We start from the raw sequence: 21,083 nt of genomic DNA, 5'->3' as shown, positions 1-21,083 counted from the left end.
AGAGCAAATCACAACGGCGGCCTACTTATTATAATATTGCAGCACAACGCCACCTGGTGGACAAAAGTCGCAAATCCCGGAGATGCCGTTGCCTGTGCAGGTCTTCAACTTTCAGGTAGTTGTCAAAATGTATTATTATTTTCATGTCTATCATGAGACACAGATTTCATGAGGATGAAATAGGTAATGGTGCACTATGCATTTACACTTAATAACCAGTGCCTAGTAGCCTGACTCATATATAGCAGTTTAGCTGTCGTTGAATTGCCTAGAACGCTAACGTTAGGCTACCACAGGCGTCCTAAGTTATCTAGCATTTGCAGTCAAGCTAGCAGATGTGCGTATTCATAAACGTGACAAAAAGCAATATCCTCAGGATTAAACGTGTTTAAAATCATCTTTGCTTCTTACTCTGACCGCATGAAAGCAAGAACAACACATTTTGGTTCCTCTGAAGCTAACGTTGGCTAGCTTACTTTGTGTGTACACACTTGACACGCTAGCTAATCGAGTTGTCTAATGTTGATAGCTAAAACTTGTTTTGTTATTCTATACCTCCCCCCATTTGATTAAATCGTATATACCACATCGTTAACAAGACTCTCATAACTCAAGATAGGAAATAGGAATGCTAATTGGCGTATAACAACCATAGGCAGAGCTTAAACTACATGACAATATGTATGTGATATATTATGTTATATCTATTTCAATAGAGGTGGTCTTCTAAACGTTTTTAGAAGCTAACATCTAGTACATAATGAATGTCTCCGTAGCAGATAACTATCGGGGTGGGATGTGATTAGTATGGTAATATGTCCGACCAGGATAGCTTTGAATATAAGGTAAAAATATGTTTAGTGTATGCATTAAGCCAGAGGTCATTCAGCAGCAGGACACGCACACATTTGCTTCCCCATAATCTCTGTTGGGTGTAAACTTCCAGGGCCCAGTGGAGCCCATGCAGATAGACGCAGACCCCCAAGACGACCAGCAGAATGCTCCAGATATCAACTTCGTAGTGGAGAACCCAACACTGGTACGTCTATTTAGTAAACCGTATACAGTACCTCTTCAATAAGCATGCTTATTGCGTCTTCAATCATTTAAGACGCTGAATGCGTCTTAAATAATTGTGGTTTATGATTCAAATGAAAGGTCCAGGGTGTAGAACTGAGTAGCATCTGGCAATGAGGTTGCATTTTGCAACCGACTGAATCTCTCCCCCCCCCCCCCTCACTCCTCCCTTTCCACTGACTACCGTGGCCTGTGTTGTGCCAGTTGCTACTTCCAAAATGATGTCATCGTCTATGACAGCAGGGAGGAGCAAAGTGTTCCTTGTTGGATTAATGAATTGTATTGAGTTAGTAAATGTAAAACTATAGGTCATAGCTTACATTTAAGGTCCTTTTTAAATTGAACATGAATGTTCCGTCCAATAATCCTTTGTTCAACCCCACAACGATCAAATAATTACAATTATGGAGCTGAAAGGGACTGAACACGTGCGCTACAGTCCTCGCTTTCTTGGGTTGGGATGGATCACGTTTAAACCTAAAGCGAACCGCACTGCACCAAAATTCCATTTAAAGCGGACCGGAGTTTGGCGGTTTGTTCCGCTCCGCAATTTGAATTAGTAAATCATACGATCCGTATCAAGTTTTGCCAAATGAATACACTTGATTTAAGCAGTATCGATGTGTAGAGGGTTGTTGTGGTTTAGATTGGCTCATGCTCGTCTTTTTGTTAGGGTAAAAACCCCTAATGTAAAATTACTCTAACATGAATCCAAGCTCAAAACACACACCCAGAAAGTATGGCACTTCTCTATTCATGATAATGTTCTTTAAGTTGTGTGTGTGCTCTCTTGCCATCCTTTGCTCACCTCTACGCTTGTTCTGGTCGTCCTGTGTAGGACCTGGAGCAGTATGCCTCCAGCTACAGCGGCTTCATGCGCATCGAGCGGCTGCAGTTCATCGCCGAGCACTGCCCGCAGCTCCGCGTGGAGGCCCTCAAGATGGCGCTCTCCTTCGTCCAGAGGACCTTCAATGTGGACTCGTACGAGGAGGTCCACCGCAAGCTGGCTGAGGCCACGAGGTAGGCTTGGATCAGCAGATTGACAGAATGTCAAATGTCACGTTAAAGGTGACATATTATACCACCAGGTGTGAGTGGGATTAGCCGTTACAAGCCATGTTAAAAATCGTCCTCTTCTGACATCACAAGTGGGCGTGTCCGTCATCCGTCATATATCTAGGGGGACATGCCCACTTGTGATGTCAGAAGATGTTCTAAACGGCTTGTAACGGTTAATCATCCTCACCCCTGATGGTATAATATGTCACCATTAATTTTTTTCAAATGCAAAACTTTTCTACATTAATTTGAAGTGGCTGGCATTTAGCTGCAAAACGGGTCCATCTATCTATCTATGTATCTATGTATCTATGTATCTATCTGTCTATCCAACCCTCACGGTGTGCTGGTTGCCCCCCCTCAGAGAAGCTCCCGGTGAAGCGGAGGCGGCGGCAGAAGGTGCAGCGGTGCCGCCGCCGTTGGACACCGCCTGGGCCGAATCCACTCGGAAGAAAGCCTTGCTAAAGCTGGAGAAGTTGGACACGGACCTCAAGAACTACAAGGGGAACTCCATCAAAGAAAGCATCAGGTTTGGCTTTGAGTTGGATGCCCATGAATGTAGACATTGGTTCCTTTCCTGCTGTTGACCATAAATCCGGCTTTAGTGTGTGTGTGTGTGTGTGGGGCGGGCCTTTCTTCTCCTTCTGTCACATCCTTCCGTCCTCATCCTTGTATTTCCCCTCTTTCCCTCCCTCCAGGAGGGGCCATGACGACCTAGGGGATCACTACCTGGACTGTGGCGACCTTAGCAACGCACTCAAGTGCTACTCCAGAGCCAGAGACTACTGCACCAGCGCCAAGCACGTCATCAACATGTGTCTTAATGTCATCAAGGTCAGGCCCATTGTCAATCTACATTCAGTGTTCCATGTTAACATATGGGCTGCTTTCAAATATTTCTATATCAATTCTAGTGCCCACCCTCTCTTCCTAAATCTGCAGCTTTTTCTTCCTGACTGCCGTTTTAGGGTTAGGGTTGGGTCTCGATACATATTCTAATATATATCATATTAGAATATTGAGTTGTTTAATAGGCATGGGCAGTTTACGGTACACCAGGGAATTAAAAAAATCCCAGAGGTTGGATTTTCTAGGCCACGTTCGACAGATCACTGACCTTAATTTTGGATTTTGTTAATTTCAAACATCATACGCTTGAACTAGCAAAGATTATGCATTTGTGGTAAATGTATTATTCAGAAGGCCCACATAATTATACCCTTTTTGGAAGCATCACAAAAACAGTAATTGTAAAACACAAGGCCACACTGTAAAAAAGATGTGCTCCCCGCTACTCTGCTTCTTTAGAGACAGGCCCTATACGGCATAAGCTGAACGCTGTGCCCATGCACCCGGGTCGGGGATTCCCTTCAGCCACACGTCTACGTCATGCTGTTGAATCCCGTGTTTGTGACCAGGCACTGAGGTTGTTCTCTCCTTCCCCAGGTCAGCGTTTACCTCCAGAACTGGTCCCACGTGCTGAGCTACGTCAGCAAGGCCGAGTCCACGCCCGAGATCGCAGAGGTTTGTACCAGGCCGCTTCATAATATGCACGACTGCACTCTGAGCCAACCTTCCTGTTTAGTTTTTCTGTTTGACTTGTTTGGTCATTTCATGACTGTTCACGCTATTGTGCTTTTAATTGTATATTTGTGTGTGTGTGTGTTTTGTCGTATAGCAAAGAGGAGAACGAGATAGTCAAAACCAGGCGGTTCTTGCCAAGTTAAAATGTGCTGCAGGTAAGGAAACCTTTCATCACTGAGACACTTTCATCGAGTAAAATGTATTATTATTTTATAGCTACAAAAATGCACCTTTGAATGATGCATCGTATGAATACCGTTCTATTTGCTGTAAACCTCCCTAAGAATTATATTTCCACTGTAAACGCTACCATCACATCAAAACATGTAGGGTACACTTTTCTCCAGCTTGGTAAAACCTTTATCCGTCTCTGCTAAGACTACAGTCTACAGTTTTGTGCAGAAATTGTGCTCTCCTAAACCCCTGTTTGGTTTAAGTCACAATATTTTAAGCAATACTTTCTGCTCCAACATAATAATAATAATAATAATAATAATAATAATAATAATAATAATAATAATAATAATAATAAAATACTTATATGAATACATAGCAAGGATTGAAATAATAGTTCAGAGTGTAGCTGACCATGGTGTTAGTATTTGCCCTTGGTTCTATGAACATCTTTACTGTACCCACAGCGATATATTGTTTAACTTCTTATGACAAATGTACTTATTGTAAGTCGCTTTGGATAAAAGCGTCTGCTAAATGCCCTAAATGTCAATATAAATGTAAAGGTGTTGCCTTAATACTCCAGGTCTGGCAGAGCTGGCGTCTCACAAGTACAAGGCCGCGGCCAAGTGCTTCCTCCAGACTTCGTTCGACCACTGTGACTTCCCAGAGGTGAGATTATTTATAAATGCCACCGTTGCTGTTCTCCTCCCAGACTAGTCAGGACACAGGATGTCCTGGGGTCGGAGCTGTGCGCTTGGTTCAAGCGGCCAGGGGCATGCTCTTAATAATTAAACCAAGTGTGCATGGTGGGGTCACTAGCTCCTCCATGCAGCTAGTTTGGTCCTATTGGTACCGGTTAACACCGGTTACATCAGCTTGAGTACTTGGACACATTTTGGTTTTGTCACCCGTGTCAAAAGGACAACAGTGTGAGCAATGGGGTTCTAATGCAGTATGCTACAAAAGGAAAAACAATACAAATCCACATCTTACAAAAGCTGTTGTACTGTTAAGACTGAGTATATGGAACCAATGTCGATAGAGCGACTGACTGCTTCCCTCTGTGTTCCCCCGCCACAGCTCTTGTCCCCAAGTAACGTGGCGGTGTATGGAGGCATGTGCGCCCTGGCGACGTTTGACCGACAGGAGCTCCAACGCAACGTCATCTCCAGCAGGTCAGCCTCCCCTTCTTCACCAGAGAGCAGCCACTGAGCATATTGACCCTGTCATATTGCTGTTCAGTTGTTTTGGAAAATCTTGTTTTGTTTAAATTTAACTTGGAGCTTCCTCGATGTTTTCCAGATTAGGGCATCTGAATGTATTTGAATCAAGGGTGCACTAAAACGTATTAAGTAAAATGATCCTTTCTATTTAAATAATCTTTTTCATCCCCCTCAGCTCCTTCAAATTGTTCTTGGAGCTGGAACCCCAGATCCGGGACATCATCTTCAAGTTTTATGAATCAAAGTATGCCTCTTGTCTCAAACTGCTGGATGAAATGAAGGTAAGACCGACATCAATGCACAGCACTGACATGTAACCCATAGAAGACTCAAGTGTCATACACAAAGAGTTAATGTTTCTTGTTATGCATCATTTACCTTTGCATATGGAACGGCCATTGCAAAAGTATTTCATCTCTTTATTTTCTAAAGACATTTTTTGGTTATTTGATTATACAGTGCCCCTCAACTAAAAAGTGTGGAACTCAATATGAAGTCATCTCAGTCACTTTGACCTTGAATTGCGATGTATTTTATTAAGGAACAGGTTTAGGCTCGGCATCTTGCTCAAGGATGCCCACATTTGGAATGCAGGCATGGGCCTCAGACCCACAACCTTCCGACCGGGTTTGAGTAGTTTTGCCTCCGCCACAGTACCCTTCCCTGTTGTGTGATGTAACACTCCCATTTTCAGCTTCTTGTTTTGTGCGCTCATCCCTTCAGGACAACCTGCTGCTGGACATCTACTTGGCCCCCCATGTAAGGACACTGTACACACAGATTAGGAACAGAGCCCTAATACAGGTGAGGAGGGCCAGACCCACACTTCTTCACATCCACACCCTGTGTTTACTTTATTTGGACTGTGGAGTCCTTACCGTCGGGGCTGTGCGCTTTTCTGTAGTATTTCAGCCCGTACGCGTCGGCAGACATGACCAAGATGGCGCAGGCCTTCAACACTTCAGTAGCGGCGCTAGAGGACGAGCTCACTCAGCTCATACTGGAGGGCCTCATCAACGCACGCATCGACTCCCACAGCAAGGTAACGGCGGCTCCAAACGGATGATTGTCTGAGGCCTGTTGGCAGAGCTTCCCTCACAATCTACATTTTAAAGGGGCTGTTGAGAGGTAGCGATAGTATATTTGTGGGTGAAACATGCGCAGGCACTCCTGCGTGGGCACCAATATCTTAATGACCACAGTCTAAATCTCGTGCACTTGAAGAAAGTCAGCGATTGTTTCCAAAAATGCCAACATTTCCATAACCCTCAAATAGTTCCTGCAGCCCCCTTTTTAGACCTTGGTTTAAACCAAATTTAAAGGCGTTTAACCTCAGAACGGATGGAAGTGGCTAAAACCTTTCATCATAGCAACCCCGGTTCTCTGAAGTGACGGATCCCCTTGTTTTAGATCCTGTACGCACGGGACGTCGACCAGAGGAGCACTACTTTTGAGAAGTCGCTGATCATGGGCAAGGAGTTCCAGAGACGGGCCAAAGCCATGATCCTCCGAGCAGCCGTGCTGCGAAACCAGATCCACGTCAAGGTGACCCAAGATGACTGATCCGAGTTGAACAGGGTCTTCTCCAGACCGCAATTGAGATTGCAGTCACAAAAAGCTATGATTTGCTTTGTGCTGATGATGCGTTAAACACATCCATGCGAAATTGTATTACATCCAATTATAATTTCTGTACTTTTACCCCAAAAAATTAAAGAAAGCATAACAGATGCGTAATGAATGTGAAAATGTACACACATGTATTTTCAGTCCCCACCACGAGAGGGCAGCCAGGGGGAACTCACGCCCGCCAACAGCCAAACCCGGATGAGCACAAACATGTGAAGAGGTCCCGAAGATGGAAAACTTTGTCTAAATCCAACAAGTCACACACCCTCTATAATTCGGACCCTGCCATGGTCGATGCCCAAAATGTTACTTTCCCGGAATTGAAGCTAATGCATAGCGAAAGGACCATAAAGTCGTCCGATAATATAGTTGCATCGGTTTATCATGAACTTATTATGCATCGTTGTTAAAAGAATATTGTTTGGCAAAGGTGGTTGGCAGCAGAGCCGCTGCTGTTGTTGTATGTTAAGAGATGCACTTTAGTTGTGACCTAACAATACGCATCACCGTTCGAGACCTCAACAGAATGAGCTTTTAAAATAAATGTCGCAAAAAGTTTACCAGACTTGCTTTTTTTCATCCCCGGTGTCGCTGGTTTGATTACCCCAAACCAGGGTCAACCGCACAATATTTCAACCTTAGTGGAAAAGGATCAAATAAATCAAGTGGGGTTTAGAGATGGTTGATCATTTGGTTGAGTGGGCTTATTGTGAAATCCATGGCATTACAAAATGTGTGCTGTTCAGTTGCCATAAGCCGTTCAGCATTGGTCTAGAGCAGACGCAGGAGCTGCCAAGGGCATTTGTTGACAAACTAGTGTTATAAAAACCTTTCAAATTTGAATGCAATGAATTCAAAGCATTGACATTGAAGTGTCGCTTGTTGTTGACGTGTAGTAAGTTGATTTATCAACCGTCCTACTTGTAACTTTGATGGATGCAACCTGGTAGTCACTAGTCTACAGCCTGAATGGCACCACGCCTTCGCCCATCATTATGAAATACCCAGCCACTGGTCACAGCCCACATCAAGTCCAGAATTCCCGCCACATTTGAACATCTGTTCACCATGCTTACAGGTTGGTGCCATTTGTACAGGGACCCACTCTGCTTTGACACACCTGAAGTGAAACAACGGTGTGATAGGATACCTTTTATTGGTTTTAGTGCTGCGGTCAACACCCTTCATTCCATCCAGTTGGCCGTTAAACTCCACTCTGCAACAACACTGGACCCTGGACTTGCCTACACATCCTATGTTAACATATAGGTAGGCATCAGATTGTCTAATGTTTGGATACATTTACGCTCCTTGCGAATGCCATGTTTAGAGACCACGACTGGGAATGCTGGATTGGACTTCATTTTTGGCATCATTTTTAATGAATGAACAAAGCGAAAATAAAAGACATCCACAGACCAATGATGTGTCACAGAGTTGTACAGCCATAATCTGGGAGATGATAGTATAATGTCATGAATATGAAAGGGAGTGCAGATCCTGCAGCTCCTTATGGAGGTGTGGCTCCTAGGGGTCCGGCCGGCCCTGCTCTGTGTTCTGTGTCTCTGGGAGAACCTGGGGGCCACCGTGGGGGTCCGTCTCCTGCGGGCCCCCTTCCCTCTCCTCCTCCTCTGCTTTCCGTCGGTCTGCTTTGGTCTTGAACCGGAGACCGTGGCCTAAGTGGTGGGCGCACAGACACCCACAATCAAATAATACACATTTCTATGTCGATTGTGTTATAAAAAAATAACTACTTGAGCTCATGTTGCACAAGCAGAGAAGAAAACAGACGTCACTGGGGTCACCAAATACTCCTAAAGTGGCGCGTCCCGTTTACCATTGTTAATCATGTCCCATCTCTGTGTTCAATACCAAAACTCTGGTATAATTACAAGCCAGTGAGTATTTGTGTGCGTCGTCTGCTTTACCGCACTGACCTGGACAGTCGGCCACCTCCTTATAGGCTTTCTTCTTGCAGCAGGCCCGACACATGTCGAAGACGCACTTGTTTCCCTGAGGAGGAGAACACCGTTAGGTTCGTATTACAACCCATGCTCATGTGCATCTATTCTTTTTATCACATGCACAACACAATTACTCTGCTTTTTTTTTTCCAATGTATCAATATAGTTAGAAGACTTTTATCCCTTTACCTTTGGGTTTCCACACTGTTCACACATCAAGTACTTTGCTGCAGGGATGAAGAGAGATAAGATAAATGTATAATCAACTCCATGAACTTAAGTTTGCCGATACGATTCAAATTATGGCCTCATACATTATCCACAAGCGTTACACCAAGGGGAGACTGGACTCACGCCTATTCTCAGGATCCCAGTTTTTGTAGGGGTTGCGGGCCTGTTTCTTCTGCTTGTTTTTGGATAGGACGTCAGGCGTCCCGTCAGAGTCCTCCAGCGCCCTCTTCTGACTCGTGATCCTTACCTCTGAAGCCTCGCTTTTACCATTTGGATCCAACTCCTTAGGCCTGGAAAAAAAAACAACTGAGATCAATGTAGCCCTTCCTTTTAAATTGTATTCATTTTCCAATGTTTTGTTTTCATATTTTTTAGCAAGCAATATGGATAATTCTTTCAGCAAGACTTATTAAGAGACAAGTTAATCCCCATGTAAGGGTACAAACGTACGTGGCACACATGTTGGCATTAAAATCCAAATGTAACCAAAAGGCTAGAGGGATCGGAAAGCAAGAGTCAAGTGGCTTTTTTGGGACAACCGTCGATGGATATTCCATTTGAATGATGCATAATAAGTCAATATTGAGTGGAGGGGGGGGGGACTCACGGTGGTCTGATGTATGGCTGGCACCTCCAGTGAGGTAAGGGAAGGTCCCCCTGTGGCCTCACCGTGATCCCCTCCTTCTCTCTGGCGATCTCCTCCTGCGCGGACAGCACACAATGTCACCCTACAGCCGTTGTAGTCATCTCGGAGGCCGGGACCAGGTGATTATTCATAGAGCGTCGTGAAGGATAACCACTTCATTTATATGTTGGGGAAGTAAGTAGCAAATCGATCGCAAATGCCAACATTTTGTACTTTTTTTAAGACTCACACTCAGACCAAAAAACACAAACTTGAACGTGAGGTAACTTGTTGGAAGACACAAGCTTGAGACACAGTGGATAGCAAGTAGAATCATAGTGGTGAGAGCAATGCTCAGATGGTGAGGTAGCTACCCTCCTGCCAACAGGAGGGATGAGCCTCATTATTTAGTCATAATATTACAGATTCAAGGAACCTCAAAGTGGGGAGGACCGTGTGTACTACAGAAATAACTAATGAATGTTGAATCGACTCAAGGCTCCAAGCCCTGGATCTTGTGGTTCGACTTGCTATCCACTCAAGCCTTCTTCCAGAGTTTTAATCAAATCTGACCCAGTTCAAACTTTTCCTTAAAATCATACATATTTATTGCCTCTGGTTAAGTCCATTTTGTCTCATCATCGGTGTTCTGGCTCTGAAATGACCCCCATTAGGAAATGAATGGTTTGGACCACAATCCCCCCATTTATTCATCCATCCTGATCCCCATCCCAATCCCACACAAATTTACCATAAGCACTCGCGCACATGTTATAATAATATTTTCTCTAATGCTATGGGATTGCACATAGCATTACAGAAACGAGTCCAGATGCATTTAAAATTCCCTGATGTAAAATGTTCCGTTTCGTTTGCTAGATACATCCCCTGCAAGTTGCTCTTTAAGGAGCAGATCAAAGTGTCTTTGATCTTTGCATCCACTTTGATGGCTGTGGATTGCAGCCCCGGGGGACTCACAGCCACGATTCCTCACTGCAGCAGTTCTCTTACTTGGCAACGCAGTCGCAGCTGTCTGCTGACCTCCGCCATCCCCTCGATGCTCTTCACCTTGGCCAGCTCCTCCCGGAGGTCCTGGTGGATCTGTAGTCTATGTGACACACACACACACACACACACACACACACACACACACACACACACACACACACACACACACACACACACACACACACACACACACACACACACACCTCTCAGAGTTACTCCTAGGCATTGCGCTTAAGTTTAATTTATGAGTAAAAGTACTTTCAGCTCTAGGAGAGAGTTACAAAGGCTCCTCCACCTAATGTCATTTATGAAAAGGACCCGGCTTTTGGGAGTGAAACGTCCAATATTTAACGATCATAAAGAGAATATTTTTGAGGTTTCATTTGGTTAGGTGGATGCTCGGATCTTCCAAGAGAATTTTATTTGCAGAGTGTCGGTGGAGATGTGTGGAGAAGTGAATGGACCACCATCAAGAGCACTTTCAACTTTTTTCTTGGATTCATGTTTGGTCTGCCTACCGGAAAAAATACAAGCAACATCAAACACTTGCATGCATCATTCTTAAAACTCAGGCTTACATACGTGTGGTGCCACAGCTTGAAGAGGTGGGCGCGCACGAAGGACAGGGTGCTGGGGGGATGCTTCTTCACCACCTCCAGGTACTCCTCCGCCATCTCCCACACGGGGGGGCTGCTTCCCTCGAACAGCGCTGGGTTATGGAGGTTCCCCTCTGAAAGACAAAGGATGAATCCATCAACTGTTGGTGAGTTAAATGCGCTTTGAGAATTTCTGGTTCTAGTTGACCGCCTGCCTCTGAATGAGCCAATTTATATTATAGACTGCTCCCGGGTCGTTGATGACCAATCAGGGCATCCCTTCCCCGATTGGTTCGGGGACTCCATCTACTCCAGACAAGCTGTTTCTTCAGCTGTTTCTTTCCCGGTGGGATCGACCCATGGACCGTCTGCCTTGCCGCCATATGCTCTACTCATTGAGCTACTGATGTACCCACAGTTGGAGACATCCACTGGCTATCATAGGATACCACATCCACCATCTATCTTAGAATACATCCAATATATATATACACATATCATAAAATACTACATCCACTATCTGTAATAGTAAGCCACCTAGAATACATATCCAAAATGCAGCCAACTATCATTCTATTCTAACTATCATTTCATGGACCAGCAATTTTCTTTTGATAAAGTCATTAATGAGAAAACTCCACAACCTCAGGCAAAACACTACTCTTGAGATACAGACAGACTTGAACAAAATCAGGGGAAATGGAAATATCTTGTACAAATAGGCACCATCTATCAGAGAATTGCCATTGTCCCAATGGGGAAGGTCGTAGGCCATGAGAAGCTGCCTCCTCTGACACTAAGCTTGAGTGTGGGTCATACTAACGAACACAATAGGATTCCTACGGATACGACCCCCCTAAATAATAATAATAATAATAATAATTCACCTGCGCTCATGACGCCGTGTACCCCTGTCTCCTCGATGCATCGCTCCACGTCGCTCAGATGCTGTATGTTACCATTAGCAAACACGGGGATGTTCACAGCCTTCCTGCGGGAAAGAAATCCAAAAACAATGCAAAGAGAATCATGCGTGTGTCAGCAGGCAGGGGCCAGCTTAGAAGAACAAAACGTGCATTTTGTTCCAAAATGACTCACCGTACGGCCTTGATGTGTTCCCAGTCGGCTATCCCTGTCAAAGGGCCCTTCTGGTCTTTGGTGCGACCGTGTACAGTCAGCAACTGAAAACATGTGGAATTGCTCTAATTTGAATTGCAGAAACATTTTGTTTCATCATAGTGATTAGGTTAAGTCGTAAATATCTCCATTTTGTTCCGTTCTTTTTGTTCTCCACTAGCACTTTCCGTACCTGACACCCTGCTTTCTCAAGCATCTGTGCATAGCTCACAGTCCTCTCTACGTCCTGGAACACGCGGATCTTGCAAGTGATCGGCACAGACAGCTTTTCATGGGCCAACTTCACTACGAGCCAAGCAGATCAAATGTTCACCATTAGCGTGATCAACCTCTTTTTTCACATTTCTGCCATTGTTTCTCACTCTGGAGTCTTAACTCACCCATTTTCTCCAGCAGATCCCATTCGTCTTGGAGGAAAACCCCGTAGTGCCCTAGAGTAGAGCATCCTCAAATCATACAGCTGGACTCTCAATCAATTCATATCCATAAGTCCTCCTACAGGCACTATGGTGAGGTACGTTTCAGTTGGTCGTGGCAACATGCTACCAAAGCATTAGCAGGGCTTCTAGCCCAAAGGAAACGGCTTTGGTCCTATGGAGCGGAGCGCAGGGGACCCCAGGGTGTCGCTGGGAGTACCTCTCTTAGCGATCATCTGAGGGCAGCCCAGGTTAAGGTCGATGGCATCACAGTGTTCCTGGGCCAGTAGGGCCGCCTTCAGGAAGACCTCTGGGTCGTTGGCACAGAACTGTCACACAAAGCACAACACACGTACGAGATTATTGGCACTGAGTGCGAGGGAGGCCCTCCTCACATTATCCAGAATAATTGGGTTTAATTGACTTAACTGTTACGGTGTGTGTGATGACAAACTGATTACAATGGTTAGGTGTAGTCTATGTGTCTTGAGGAATATTCAATGTTATGTTGATCTACGTCCCCTACATCAGGTGAGGTCGGGTATGGTGGAATGTTATTCTACATCTTCGATGATTGCCAATTTTCCCGGGGTGAAAGACGATGTCAGAGAAGGTAATTTGGTCTTCGTTCATTCGTTTAGTGGTGCTGATGTAGACTGATCTAGTTTGCAATATTGTCCTGTCTGTTTCTCATAAATGTTAACTTGTGTATTGCTTCTATAGTCTGTGCTTCTTTGGCGACAGACCAAGCTCGCCAATTAGGGGGAACCGGTGGGTGACATGCAAACAAAATTCTTCTGTCAATACTGACCTGTGTGATGAGGGGTCGGTCCTCGGCACAGACCTCTGAATAAAAGTTATCCCTCCTGTAGTTGGCATCGCGGACAAACACCTGGGCATGCAGCATAGGAGTGTAGCACAGCTGTGCTCCATGACGGCGGCTCAGCAGACGCCAGGCCAGCTCACTCTGGTCCACCATGGGTGCCACGACATACCGTGCCTCTCGCAGTGTCGTTCTCCAGAACTCCAGCCCTTGGAGTTTAGGCATCACGGAAGCCTTGCACCTTGATGTAAAGTATTCTTACTTTTTTGTTGGGTAGATTTAACACAATGAATGGCATATACATAAACTACAATCCCAAGTAGCCTTACGTACTGTTTGAGTACAGCTAACGCCATAACATCAACGCTATGTCGCTTTTAAATGTTCACTAGGCACGCTTTATTTTCTAGATATAATGGTCTGGTTTGACTGTTGGAAACACGACTGACAGCTTATTTATAGTCATCTTGAACTCCTTGCAACTGAGCTCACAGAGCAGCAATACGTAATCAAGTACGTTATACGTATAAGGTTGACACTTATAAGTTATTCCTGATTTAGATGTTAGCGATAGCCACACCGGACGAGGTGAGCACATGATGCATCACTTGAAGAGGACGCAAAACTCGCAGAGATAGCTTTCATAATAAAACAGTCAACAACAAACAAAACAATAATGTTCATCACTTAAGACTTGTCATTCATTTTGTTACCAACATAATACGTTTAATATCTACATCTTTATATAGATCTCTCTCTCTCTCTCTCTCTCTCTCTCTCTCTCTCTCTCTCTCTCTCTCTCTCTCTCTCTCTCTCTCTCTCTCTCTCTCTCTCTCTCTCTCTCTCTCTCTCTCAATATGCAGTAGTCTAGCCGTATTTACCTGTGTTAGTTGTGGCACAAGGGTGAGCAGTGGCTTTTTAACTAAACTGCAGCATTACAGCCTTTTCCAAATGAGTTTTCCAAATGAGTGTAGCGTTCAAATGTTACCGATAGGAAACCAACAGCGCAAACAATTTTCAGTCCACGTGGAGTACAACATTGAAACTGTAATTGAAACTGTATATACACAGAGTGTATGGTTTCAACTTTAAAAAGTTCATTATAAGATTCAAACCAAACATAAACTTGATTTCCATGCCCAGTATGAATCGATTTTCTTAATTGCATTTATAAGGCTACAACTTAACAAACCGCTTCAAGATCTATGTCTACATTCTTAATACGATTATATGTAGGCATATATGAAGTTTAAGCAGGGCTTTTTTGCTTTATTTTGTATGGTTCGTTTCAATACTAAATAACTAAAACTTCTTTGAAAATGCGCTCATGATAACTTACCCATATGAGAACAGTTAAAAACCATAATAGCATGAAAACTTTCCGCTTTTAAAAAAATGAAAAACTATATGGGTCGATCATACATTATTAAAAACAAAACTAAATTCTCTAAAAATCTATAAATGATCGCTTTGGAAAGAAAGAAAAAAAAACTACAAACGGATAGAGTATTGGATTGTGTACCGGAACCAAAGAAGGGTCACACTCCTGTCGGAAGAAGGGAGCGGTTACTGCAACGCAATACTAGCTACATTTCAGAGCATAATACTCTTTGTTATTATTAGAAGATCGCCGATATCATAAGGTTTATCCCATTACAAATACATCGATATGGAATTATCTGAAATCCTGTATAACAAAGCAGAATATATTGAAACGGTAATGTTGTCGCCCAGCATCTTGCATTGCTATTTTTAAGGGTTAGTTAATCTGTAGCTCTATAAAACTGACAGTATTCTGCGTTGCACAAATATATGTTTAGTTGAGTTATTAGTGTTAGATGTCGGTATTTTCGTGTTCGATACATATGCAAATGTGTGTGTGTATATATATATATATATATATATATATATATATATATATATATATATATATATATATATATATATATATATATATATATATATATATACACACACACACACACCCTTTAGGTATTTGGTATGTTGCTCATTCAAGATATGCTTAATGCATGGATATCCAACATGGTTGGTTGGTTCCTCATGGTTGTTGCTCTTTTTGCAGGCTTCGGGCAACAAAGTGAGCAGACAGTCTGTGCTATGTGGAAGCCAGAACATTGTACTCAATGGAAAAGTGAGGATGAACAAGCAAACATCTGAGCCAAGAAATGGCTATGTATGTGATACAAGACCTCATGGAAGCATGTGACTTTAACAAGATCTATCTGTGACTTTCTCCTTTCAGACTATTGTAATGAACGACTGCATCATCAGAGGTGATTTGGCCAATGTTAGGGTGGGAAGACATTGTGTTGTCAAGAGCCGAAGCGTAATCAGACCACCTTTCAAAAAGTTCAGCAAAGGGTGAGGGACGCTATTTAGTGCTGGTTAAGGTGTACTGAAAAACAGTAAGATGATGCATTTTAAGTGTCCCTCTCCTCTATCTCAATCAACACATTTTTTCCTTTTTCCTCTTTCTACCTCACACCTCTTCTTTCCATGTGCAGAGTTGCTTTTTTCCCTCTGCATATAGGGGACCATGTGTTCATCGAGGAAGACTGTGTTGTCAATGCCGCTCAGATAGGCTCTTACGTTCACATTGGAAAGAACTGTGTCATAGTAAGTGTGGTTAATGTAGAAGTATATATTTTTTCTAAAATAAGTCCAGGTGTTTTTACCTTATTAGGTCTTTGCCCACCAAGTCCCAATTTCTTTAATTTTTTCACACATTGCCACCTTTATTAAATATATACCAATACTTTATATATATATATATATATATATATATATATATAAATACACTAAAGGGGGACACACTTGCCTTATGAAGAAAGAAAAACCTCTGTTGGAGACTTTTAAATGGTCACGTTGAGGACACACTGGGTTCCTTGTGTGGTTCAGTGAGAGGATAAGCAGTAGCTAGCAGCAGTGTAGGCAAGTCCTGCTGAATACAACATTTTCAGAGAACCAAGCAGATATACAGACTTGCTTTGCCCAGAAGTTGCTCCAATCACAAATAGAAATGGAGTATGTGGATTGGGTGTGACATGTTGTGCTTTATTTATAGAATTGGTTTGCCAATAAAAATAATGTTATTCTTAATGACCCAAAGATTGCTGCAATACACCTCCGTATATTCATATTAATTTATTCTGGTGTCTGCAGGGCCGTCGTTGCGTTCTGAAAGACTGCTGTAAGATCCTAGACAACACGGTGCTGCCCCCTGAAACCGTGGTGCCTCCCTTCACCGTATTCTCCGGCTGCCCAGGTCTTTACACAAACACACGCACACACTCAGTACTTCTGTCTGATAAGTCTGATTTTTGCCGTGGGAACACTAACCCCTCTTTCATTCCCACGTCCATAACCCCACCGTTACAGGGCTCTTTTCTGGGGAGCTCCCAGAATGCACACAAGACCTGATGATAGACGTGACCAAAAGCTACTACCAGAAGTTCCTGCCCCTTAGCCAAATCTAATCACCACCACCACCACCACCACCTCAAGAACCTAGAAACCTTGGAATAATCACACCATAGTCACATGCAATGTAATAACTTTTCCCCGCTTCTTCTTCTTCTCGGTGCTCACAGTTGCCTTGGGCAGCAGTGGTTTGCACAATGTTCAATGTCAATGAAGCGCTTTGTTCGGAGGAAAAGCGCATTGAAAAGCAGCCATCATCCTTGTTTTTTCCCCCACTTATTTTGGATGGATACTTGTACTTTTTAATCTTTCAAATGTATTGATTGCGTAAGGCTTAATTTTTTCATGTAGAATGATTAATTTTTGGCTTTGTATAACTTTGTTTGACGTGTCATTATCCTTAGTGGAGCTTACAGGTGCCCAAGGTGAAATAATCTCCTAGTATTTGATTCAACCATCAGGATTTGCTAATTTGCTTGAAAACAAGTGATGTTATTTATTTTCTGCTTACATTGGCCGTTACCTTTCTCAACTTGCTACGAATATAAATGTACATTGTACGTCTATTCATTTGATGGGCAGAAGATGATGGGGAGAAGTGGCAAGTAGAATAATAGTAGCACATAAGATATAAAGTTGACCGAGGACTGATGGGGCAAGGCTTGTATTAGGTTTAGCCCTTTTCTTAATTTATGGACCAACCAGTAAAGGAGGCTGAATTGTTTGCAATCATAGCTTAGGCCCAACTTGAGCGTAGATTGAAACCATTTTCATTGTTGTCACATTAAAGGGCCCCTATTTTACCACAAGGTGTGAATGTGATTAGCCATTTAAATCGTACCACCTGGGCAGGATAGTAGACTGATCTATCCAGCATGAAACTGGGTGCCCCCTCCCACTTGTGATATCACAATGTCTCAGGGCAGGTCCTTAAATTGACTGGAATGACTCACAGGAATGCAGTGGATATTGTTGAGAAACATTCTCTGCTTATTCCCATTGAACACTACTAATCTTTTACTTAATAGCGATTATTTAATATTGGCAATGTTTTCTTTCAAGTAATAACAATTGGTGTAAATAAGCCTATGCAGTTTCAATTGTCTGTTTAATAACCATTTAGTAAAAACCGCTCGACAAGTTTGTACATTTACAACAGACTCGTGGGATACGTAAATTTAGCTTTGTTTTTAAAGGCACAAATCTGAAACTGCTTTGGAAATAGATTAATGCTCTATTGCCATCTAGTGGCTTGCATCCATAGCATAGACTGTAAAGGGCTATACTAATTGGATTTTTATCAAGATCGAAACTAGTTATGACATGATTATTTGACCACTCAATGTTAAACAATGTTTTTAAGCAATATCAATTGTAAATATTTTTCAAAGATCCTAAAAGTCACTTCCAACAACAGTTAACATTGATAAATATTGTAGATTTGCAAGTCTGGATAAGGCCTACTCTGGAATTCAGTGTTTTATTGCAGTTGCCCAATAATCAGCAAGAAGCTTGAGATTTCCTCATTTTTTTATTAAACATAGTACATCAAATTGCAATTCAATGGTTTAGTTTTATTTATTTCACAATGTGAACAACATATATCATACCAACACCTAAATGTTAAGTATATAGATTAGCAATATTTTTTAACAAATAAGTATCAAGAAAGCGCTGATAATAGTGTTGGCTCCAGAGAGTCGTGGCATGAGTGGGCCTTTTAGGGACAAATGTGATGAAGACCTCTGACTGGTTCGAAGGGTGAAAAATGGGAAATAAAATCTGTTGCCCAGGTCATTAGTGGGCATGTGGTGGAAGGCAAGTGTTAATTGAACAGATGCTAAAACCCTAATATGAAAAGCCTGTCGAGACCAAGTAGATATTCTTAAAATACTTCAGGGGGTGTAAATCACAGCCGCTTCTTGTAAGTATGCCCCAAATTTCCCCACCCATTTACTATTTGAAAAATGTCTAATTTGAACTATGTACCAAGAGCTTGATGGATGTAGCTGAACATCAAAGGTCATGCCGTGGTGTTTTAACAGTCAATTAAACCCAAGTACAGCTAGATCAAATGCCCTGTTGGAATTGTCTTCTAAATTCAATCCTCCTTTTAGCATAGCATCATCTTAAGCAGCATGATTCTACACTTTGTAACACACACACACACAAATGATTTTCATGGCAAAAATTCTTAAAATTGCACCTCTGTCCTGCTCCATTACTGGCTGCTTGACACCATTAATGAGGCATCTGTATCCTGCAACGATCCCATTTCAAGTTTACTTGTCTAGATCCCTTCACAGCATGTGCCAACATATTTTCAGTAACATGATCACTTCCCATGTTCCATTTAATACCAGATTTATTTGCTATTATGCAATAATGATAGATTTACAAAAAGCCTAAACATGCATTGAATATTTTGATCAACATGTAACCAGTTCAAGTTTGGCATACAATAAAATAACAATGTACCAGATATAATCTTTGAAGGGAATTAAACAAGTCTTCTTAAGTTGGGCGTTGTATGAGGCGTTAAAATGGCATTGCATTGACATTATATAAATATATAATAGCATTGCGTGATGAGAAGTTGCACTGCACACATGTGATTAGGGCATACTTTTTAATCTTCGTGAATTCAGGTCTTCTGAGGTTTCGTTGGTTCCGTGACAACGCTTTGATTTCAGCACGCCATTCAGCCGTAAATCAGTTTGTTACGGCAAAACTTTCTTGGAAAATCCATCCTATGTACTCCCCTTTATACCAAGACAAGTATCTTAGCATAACTTTTCCAATGCACTTTTCTCTTCTGCTCTCCTCACCTTAAAGCTTTGATAAATTAAGTGGATGGTTTGTTGGGTAAGCACTCTTGGGTGTTGGGCTTCTTTTGCATTGCTTATCAGTTATCTCCCAATAAGGATTACTTGAGCCTACGCTGAGTTGGGCAGTGGTTTCAACTAGGGCACCACTTGTGTCAAATGGTTCATTCTAAAACAACCACCACGCCAGGAACAAGCCTAGCGCCTCGTGCCCACTGCACCATCCGTTGACGGATCCATATTGACTTTGAATGGGGACGGACGTGCAATGCATTGTGGATCCGTCCGTTCCGTTGATCCGGCGGCACCGTCAAAAAGTTGAAAAATGTTCAACTTTTTCGGCAGCGACGGATCCTTCATCCAATCAGATCGCGTATGCAAATTTAAGCACTGTGACACTACTCGGGCTCTGACGACCCTGGAAAGCTTCCGCATCTGTCAGCCACGCCTTCCGACGTCCTTTGACGGGACGGTGCAGTGGGCACGAGGCGTAATGCATTGTATCGGCTGAGGAACCCTGCAAAATATTTATAATGGAAGAGTTTAACTGTTTTGATGAGTTAGGGGTGAAAGATAAGTGCAAAGAATCCCATTATTGCAAATCTCATTTTGAATATTCACACCGTCACATAAACCAGCAGTTGCATTGTAATGTTGGGGGGGCGGGGTCACAAGGGCCGGGACAACATAGGACTCTCGAACCCTTCAAATAAAAATTTAAAAAAGAAAACCATTCACAAAAAGGTGAATTTCAAATGTCCATAACGGTGGCAACAAACAAAGTTAAACACTGGTAGTTGGAAAAAAAATCTGGCTAAGCCAAATTCATATGACTATTGAAGTATCTTGGCAGACAGTGGTAGATAAAATGTCAAAAGCCTGCACTTTGTAGCTGGAGGGCCGACTGTCGAGAAGACAAGTTTGCTACTACCGGCTCACAGAGCATTCTTCTCTGCCAATCGGATCAATAGTGTCGACGTGCATTGTCGATTTTCAAGATTTGATGGTTATGACTTGTAACGGACGACCAGAAGTTCCTGCCATTCAGCCATATAAAAAAGGAGATAAAACGGAACAAGGATGAGATGGAACTGCCTACATGTTGTTCTGAGGTTTGAAGAACTACCGCATCACAGAGTCAAACATCAGCCTTGGTGTCCTTGATAGGTGGAGTTTACATCCTTAAGAGGGTGGGGTGGGGGGGTGGTGGTCTGGTTAATAATCAGGAGAAGGCGGAGTGGCCCTGGGCATGGTGCAGTAAGGGGCCG

At 42.8% G+C, this 21,083-nt stretch overlaps 3 protein-coding genes across 3 annotated transcripts; 2 read left to right on the top strand and 1 right to left on the bottom strand.

The window, feature by feature from the left end:
• The first annotated feature begins 65 nt into the window (after nt 1-65).
• Nucleotides 66-7,307, top strand: gps1 (G protein pathway suppressor 1). Its single transcript, XM_079745558.1, has 14 exons — nt 66-115; nt 947-1,039; nt 1,916-2,097; nt 2,501-2,665; nt 2,835-2,970; nt 3,583-3,660; nt 3,815-3,875; nt 4,481-4,566; nt 4,978-5,072; nt 5,296-5,401; nt 5,844-5,924; nt 6,025-6,162; nt 6,531-6,665; nt 6,891-7,307. The coding sequence occupies exons 1-14, from the start codon at nt 83-85 to the stop codon at nt 6,963-6,965; spliced, it is 1,464 nt and encodes a 487-aa protein (XP_079601684.1). The 5' UTR covers nt 66-82; the 3' UTR covers nt 6,966-7,307.
• A 157-nt stretch (nt 7,308-7,464) lies between these two features.
• Nucleotides 7,465-14,518, bottom strand: dus1l (dihydrouridine synthase 1-like). The gene is made up of 14 exons (XM_079745770.1): nt 14,431-14,518; nt 13,538-13,790; nt 12,947-13,055; nt 12,691-12,741; nt 12,483-12,595; nt 12,272-12,354; nt 12,061-12,164; nt 11,160-11,307; nt 10,581-10,677; nt 9,552-9,646; nt 9,068-9,234; nt 8,903-8,940; nt 8,687-8,762; nt 7,465-8,425 (listed from the first exon to the last, which is right to left on the bottom strand). The coding sequence occupies exons 2-14, from the start codon at nt 13,772-13,774 to the stop codon at nt 8,277-8,279; spliced, it is 1,467 nt and encodes a 488-aa protein (XP_079601896.1). The 5' UTR covers nt 13,775-13,790; nt 14,431-14,518; the 3' UTR covers nt 7,465-8,276.
• Nucleotides 14,519-15,106: 588 nt separating this feature from the next.
• dctn5 (dynactin 5) lies at nt 15,107-17,087 on the top strand. The gene is made up of 6 exons (XM_079745653.1): nt 15,107-15,266; nt 15,633-15,701; nt 15,813-15,931; nt 16,075-16,186; nt 16,733-16,835; nt 16,949-17,087. Exons 1-6 carry the CDS (start codon nt 15,219-15,221, stop codon nt 17,044-17,046), a joined length of 549 nt encoding a protein of 182 aa, XP_079601779.1. The 5' UTR covers nt 15,107-15,218; the 3' UTR covers nt 17,047-17,087.
• Nucleotides 17,088-21,083: the final 3,996 nt, after the last annotated feature.

The sequence above is a fragment of the Pollachius pollachius genome, assembly GCF_949987615.1.
Source record: "Pollachius pollachius genome assembly, chromosome: 11".
NCBI classification, from domain to species: Eukaryota; Metazoa; Chordata; class Actinopteri; order Gadiformes; family Gadidae; genus Pollachius; species Pollachius pollachius.
The sequence above is the reverse complement of the archived record's forward strand: the minus strand, read 5'-3'. Positions and strand labels throughout refer to the sequence as shown.

Bases quoted from the DNA above. Each gene is read 5' to 3' on its own strand.
- dctn5 (XM_079745653.1), top strand. From the start codon at position 15,219: ATGGAATTATCTGAAATCCTGTATAACAAAGCAGAATATATTGAAACG. The intron at 15,267-15,632 runs GTAATGTTGTCG...CTCTTTTTGCAG, and splicing joins AAGCAGAATATATTGAAACG to GCTTCGGGCAACAAAGTGAG. The intron at 15,932-16,074 runs GTGAGGGACGCT...TTCCATGTGCAG, and splicing joins TTCAAAAAGTTCAGCAAAGG to AGTTGCTTTTTTCCCTCTGC.
- dus1l (XM_079745770.1), bottom strand. From the start codon at position 13,774: ATGCCTAAACTCCAAGGGCTGGAGTTCTGGAGAACGACACTGCGAGAG. The intron at 12,596-12,690 runs GTGAGTTAAGAC...CTTGGCTCGTAG, and splicing joins GGATCTGCTGGAGAAAATGG to TGAAGTTGGCCCATGAAAAG. The intron at 9,235-9,551 runs GTGAGTCCCCCC...TTTTTTTTCCAG, and splicing joins CAGCCATACATCAGACCACC to GCCTAAGGAGTTGGATCCAA.
- gps1 (XM_079745558.1), top strand. From the start codon at position 83: ATGCCGTTGCCTGTGCAGGTCTTCAACTTTCAG. The intron at 2,971-3,582 runs GTCAGGCCCATT...CTCCTTCCCCAG, and splicing joins TGTGTCTTAATGTCATCAAG to GTCAGCGTTTACCTCCAGAA. The intron at 6,163-6,530 runs GTAACGGCGGCT...CCCTTGTTTTAG, and splicing joins GCATCGACTCCCACAGCAAG to ATCCTGTACGCACGGGACGT.